This window comes from Coptis chinensis, chromosome 9 (assembly GCF_015680905.1).
Source record: "Coptis chinensis isolate HL-2020 chromosome 9, ASM1568090v1, whole genome shotgun sequence".
Lineage (NCBI taxonomy): Eukaryota > Viridiplantae > Streptophyta > Magnoliopsida > Ranunculales > Ranunculaceae > Coptis > Coptis chinensis.
The window spans coordinates 83,222,287-83,227,421 of record NC_141464.1 but is presented as its reverse complement, the minus strand read 5'-3'; the positions used below and the strand labels follow the sequence as shown (position 1 = coordinate 83,227,421).

General features: G+C 37.7%; 1 protein-coding gene across 2 annotated transcripts; it reads right to left on the bottom strand.

Annotated features, from left to right (window-relative positions):
- Positions 1-479: 479 nt before the first annotated feature.
- LOC147478833 (transcription factor PIF4-like) lies at positions 480-4,911 on the bottom strand. 2 transcript variants are annotated; one of them, XM_086582286.1, is made up of 10 exons: positions 4,642-4,871; positions 4,313-4,419; positions 3,192-4,104; positions 2,998-3,096; positions 2,855-2,920; positions 2,429-2,494; positions 2,027-2,320; positions 1,506-1,632; positions 1,022-1,125; positions 708-845 (listed from the first exon to the last, which is right to left on the bottom strand). In XM_086582286.1, the coding sequence occupies exons 2-9, from the start codon at positions 4,390-4,392 to the stop codon at positions 1,100-1,102; spliced, it is 1,671 nt and encodes a 556-aa protein (XP_086438412.1). In that variant the 5' UTR covers positions 4,393-4,419; positions 4,642-4,871; the 3' UTR covers positions 708-845; positions 1,022-1,099. The 2 variants fall into 2 exon arrangements, with proteins under 2 accessions (XP_086438413.1, XP_086438412.1); XM_086582287.1 differs by lacking the exon at positions 1,022-1,125 and having other exon boundaries at positions 480-845; positions 4,642-4,911.
- Between the last annotated feature and the right edge of the window lie 224 nt (positions 4,912-5,135).

The window sequence follows — 5,135 nt, the reverse complement described above, 5'->3', positions numbered from 1 at the left end:
ATGATTGATGACCGACGTCCAAAAGTTGGATCAAACAAAAACATTTTTAAATTTGTTTATTTATTTATTGTTGTTCCTGTTTCATAAATGTGTATATCCTGAGGATAAAATAAAATAACTTGCGACGCAATCCACTGCATTGCTGCCACTGTGATACCACAACTTATATATAACTTGATAACATATAAATTGGCGATGTACCGATGTACGCCTTCCAGATGTGATTAGAGGTATTCTGTGAACTCAACGCATAAATCTTCACAGCTAATACAAATCTGGGTTATGCAGTTTTATGACTGAGCAAATCTGAGTTTAGATTATGAATTTATGACAGTCATAACTCATAACATAAGTAACTAAAATAGAAGGAAAAAACGAGATTCAAGCTGTACTTAAAATCATCAAATGTGTTTAATAAATGTAAATAAAGCCGAGAACAGGTATATCAGGAGACTGTAACTGAAAATAGAATCTATTCATAACACAGAACAACATATATTTTGTATTTACCAATTTGGGTGAAAAAAACACATATAGGAGACTGTGAATAAACACTGCTACTCTTGTTTTCACATGCTTAAAGATTAAGTTAGAAGCCTAACTGAAAATATTGGGGGGCCTCTGATTGTTGTTTAACTCGTATGTACACATGGGAAACTTGCACATCTCTCTATCAAGAATATGTGTAAGAGAAAACAAAATCTCGAGGTAGAATCAATCCATAATCATTCATTTGAGTACTCGGTGGGTCTAGATTGATCCATGATGATGACCAACATTGAGAAGGTTGCCCAGTTGATGTGGGGACCTTATGCATCTGATAAGCTTGGATTTCCTGGGCTAACCTGTTAACATCATTGAAGATAGACATCAAGCAATGGTGAAAGCAGAGACAGCGATATTTACAATTGTCATTTGCTTGAGATTGACATAGCACAAATCTTTACGTGAAACGAATAGTGGGTCGAGCATAAGACATTAACTTTGAGAAAATACATAGCATTAAAGCAGAAGCACTTAATTTGTATAGTCTGAGAGGAAACAGTTGATGCCATGACAGACTAGGCTGTTGGATGATCTCCCAACATTTATCTCAAGATCATCCAACCCACTGCGCATGTTCATCTGCAAACAATCCTTCATTCTTATCATCATGTATAACATCATTTTAGAGAGTAGATTATTAAAGGATAGGTAGACCTTGCAACTCAAAGTAAAAATATCATAATGACTTTGTTTAAAAGAAAAAACACCATTTAGTATGTACGGAAAACAAGAAGGATTTCAGTTGGCAGCTGCTTTACCCTTTTGGTTAGTTGCATATTCAGCATATACTTACATTTGAACATAACTTAGGCATAAAACAAAAGAATATCTTGCATTTCTTTTGAAAGATACTAGAAAAATGTTATTCTGAAACAGAATGTTAAGTTTTCCCACACTTTAATTTTAGTTCCAGATGCTCAAACTGTGAAGAGTACTGAAAATAGGGTGACATGTCTTACCCAATTTGCTGCTTGGAGCATTGTCCACAGGAGTGCCTCCATGGCAGGGTGCACTGCTACTGCTAGGCAGTCCTACCTTAGGACTCTGCTGAGCTATTTGAGAACCATAGCCAAATATATTCAATGACTGCAAGACAAATTGTCAACGATTCAGACACTTGAAAAACTAAAACATAATATGTAATCATAATACAGGAATTCATATATGATAATGATAACCCTGGTGTGCCCTTCAGTTCTTAGGCATGAGGCCTAGGCCTCCAGTGCCAACTATCAGGAACTCGCACACATCTCCCTATAGGCTTTACTTCTAGGATGTATTTTCAAGATCAAATGGAAATGTCAAGCTTCCTGAGGTCCCGAATGTGAAGTTGGGGTATCAAGACTCAGCGATTGAAATTCTTCAAAAAATTTCGAGATGCTAATAACCCCTTTCTTTTCCTTACTCTTTAAAGTAGTACAAGGGGCTAAAATATGAAAGTATACTCATATGGAATGAACCAGGGATGACAAGAAAGAACCTGAGGGGTTTGCATGTGATGGAAACCCATGTGACGAGCGTAGGAGAGGGAGAAATCGGTATTCTGCATCCTGTTCTGAAAATTAACTCCATTTAATACTGAAGGGCAAGTTGGAGGTTGATTTGGTGAGAGAGCTGGAATAGTTTGATTAACTAATGGCAGCCTTGGTAATTGCATTGGACTGTGGATGGAAGGCATGGAATGATGTGTACCCATTCCCATACCCATTCGTGATATGTAGTGCTGGACACCTGGAAACATCATCGGCGCCATACCACCCCCCATCCACATCATCTGAAATACAGATACCAAATGTTAGTTAGCTCGATGCATTGCTTCTTAGCTTGCTCTAGGACTTTCGTTATGCATTACACAAAAACGAAGTATTAGGGATCTTCCAACCTGAACTTGTAACTGAAGTGACTTCAAGTACTCTATAGCTTCATCTAGCATCGATGCTTTGTCTGACTGTATAATTGACATTACTTTAGTAACAAAACAATAAATGGAAGAGTTGGTCAACGAAGAGTATGAGACATAATATATATAATTCGTCATCTACAAGAAAACAAAATGCTTTTATGTGAATCATATCTGATCCCTAAATAAATTAAATACTGAGTTCATGATTAAGTTAAGTTCATGATACCGACCAGCCAAAATTATTTTGAACGATAAAAGATTTTAGTGGTTGATTTAAACAGCTTGATGCAACAAAGGTACACCACTATAATTGACTACGAAACTTAACCAACTATCAGTGAACCTTGCAATGTTGTGGTTTGTTTTGCTTGCTGAGTACAAAATGAGACAAGGCAAATGGCAAACCTTGTTACAATGAGGTATTAATTCTTGAAGTGCTCTCATCTTCTCATTGATTCTGTCCCTCCTCCTCTGCATTAGTAAACAGTTCCCATAAGAAAGGTATATACATACACTAATGCTGGAAATGGTTATATTATGATTCTCACCCTCTCTGACAGATTATGAACCTCAGCAGCACGGCTTCTGCGGATGGATCCTGATCGCGGAGGTGCCTTATTTGCATTGGCAGACTCAAACTCAGCATCCTACATGATTATAACAATTACAATATTATAACCAGTGATTGCGTTATGCAACATGCACAGAAACAAAATATGGGAGAGATTAAAGAGTTCCTGACCTCACTATGGTACTCAGATTCATCGGCATCTCTTCCTTTCCTTTTGTGACTATGAATGCTTGCTGATTGTCTGTCTGTACCTATGAAACTACCCCCAGATCCACCAGAGGATGAAGTGATATTCGTCTCAAGAGTCTCGGTAAGCCCTCTCTCACTCTGAGGAAACACCTTTCTAGTATCCTCCTTTACAGGACCTTGAAACATGCCTGTGGAACCAACCCCATTACTTGAAACCCGACTCAAATCAGTCTCATTTGGCAGTTGGTTGCTGCCACAGTGACTTGATCCAATTGTCATCACGGAAGACTCGCCAAAGTCTCCTCCGCTCACAAGGCCTGACCCTGACCCTCTAATTCGACCATTTGATAAGCCATTTTCAGCTTTCAATGGCCTTGAAAAATGAGGAAAATTTCCTACTCTATCCAATCCCTCCAAACTAAGATCTTTCTGCGTTGCATCAGTAACTTTTGGTCTTGAAGAAGGTACTGAATTCTCTACAAAAATTGGATTAGTGGGCTGTCTAAAGAGGGGCTGTTGTGGTCTTGTACTACTAGTGGTGAGAACATTGGTTTCTTCTGAAGCACCAAATTTGACATACTTCTCTCCTTCAAAATGCTTGATTGTCTTCTCTTTCTCAATTGGATGGGCGTTTGACAATTCGTATAAGAAATTGGAGCAAAACTCGGCATCTAATGAATCTTCAAGTGGGTATTGGATCCATGATGCAGTTTCATCTTCTTCAATCAAAGTACTCAAATTCATATAAGAGTCACCATCCTTCATAGGATGAACATACTTCTTTTTTGGTTCTGAGTCATTATGCGCTGGGCCAGGTTTTCGATGTGTTTGGCTGTGCTGAACCACCTGCCCATTTTGCCACAAGAGCTCTACAAACTCATTATTGTCTAATAACCTGTGCAATTAAAGGTTATATTATCAAAAAACAATCAAACAAGTTGGACTAAATATGTTTATTCGAAAATTTAAAAAGCAAATTCAAACTCCTTTTTCTTTACATTTTATCTGTACTCTTGTTTTGGCAATGGGATCCAGAGAGAGTAAAAAAAACAAGTATTGAAATAACGAACACTCAGTTAAAAATGGTGAAACTATTAACTAACCCCATGGATCTTTTCTGGTTCTCTTGAGGTGGGAGGAGATGGTTCATCTCCATGTTCCAGTTACGAACACTGTGATTCATTACGTACTACAAGCTAAATCTGCAAAACTAAACAAACAGAAGAAAAACAAAGACATGGTTATATATCACTAGTAGAAAAAAAACTAAAGCTCAAAACAAATTGTATGGAAACATCAACCCATATTTGGAAATTTAATGAAGTGTAAACTGTAAACAGTTCTGAACAAATCATACCACAAGTAGAAAAGTAACATGTAAATAAACAAACTATCATGAAAGTGTCAACTTATTAGTTAGTTAGATTCTCACCACTCAAACTTGGCAGAAAACAGTTGTAGAAAGTCAAGATATATAGTACACTGCACACCCTCAAAACACACCTGATTCAGAGGAGCTTCTCCTTTTTTTTAGCTCTTTAAGGTTCTATAATCTATACACAACACACACTTCACTCTCTTGTTTTGTTATTTTTTTCTATTTCCTCTCTCACTTCTGGTGTATGTGGGGGGGCTAGATAGTGTCTAAGACTGACAAGTGACAACTAGGCCGCAGCGCATCTAAATACATTTCTAAAGGATTAGATCAGTTGGTCCCGTTTAGCTGGGACATTTAATTGGATAAAATCTACCACTTGGCACTCTAGTAGATCTCCTAAGATTTTTATTTATTTATCTTCCCTACCAAGTTCCACGGTGTCGGCTACCGTGGAACTCTAAACATTATGGGTGCTGTAGCTAGAATAGACCCGTATACTAAGCGTCCCTCCAGTCAAAAATAGTGTGGCCTTGGAGGGAATCGCGGTA

Excerpts from the sequence above, each read along its gene's own strand:
- LOC147478833 (XM_086582286.1), bottom strand. The coding sequence starts at position 4,392 with ATGAATCACAGTGTTCGTAACTGGAACATGGAGATGAACCATCTCCTC. Across the intron at positions 2,495-2,854 it reads TAATACCTCATTGTAACAAG|TCAGACAAAGCATCGATGCT; the intron begins GTTTGCCATTTG and ends TCAATTATACAG. Across the intron at positions 1,633-2,026 it reads ATCACATGCAAACCCCTCAG|TCATTGAATATATTTGGCTA; the intron begins GTTCTTTCTTGT and ends TTTGTCTTGCAG.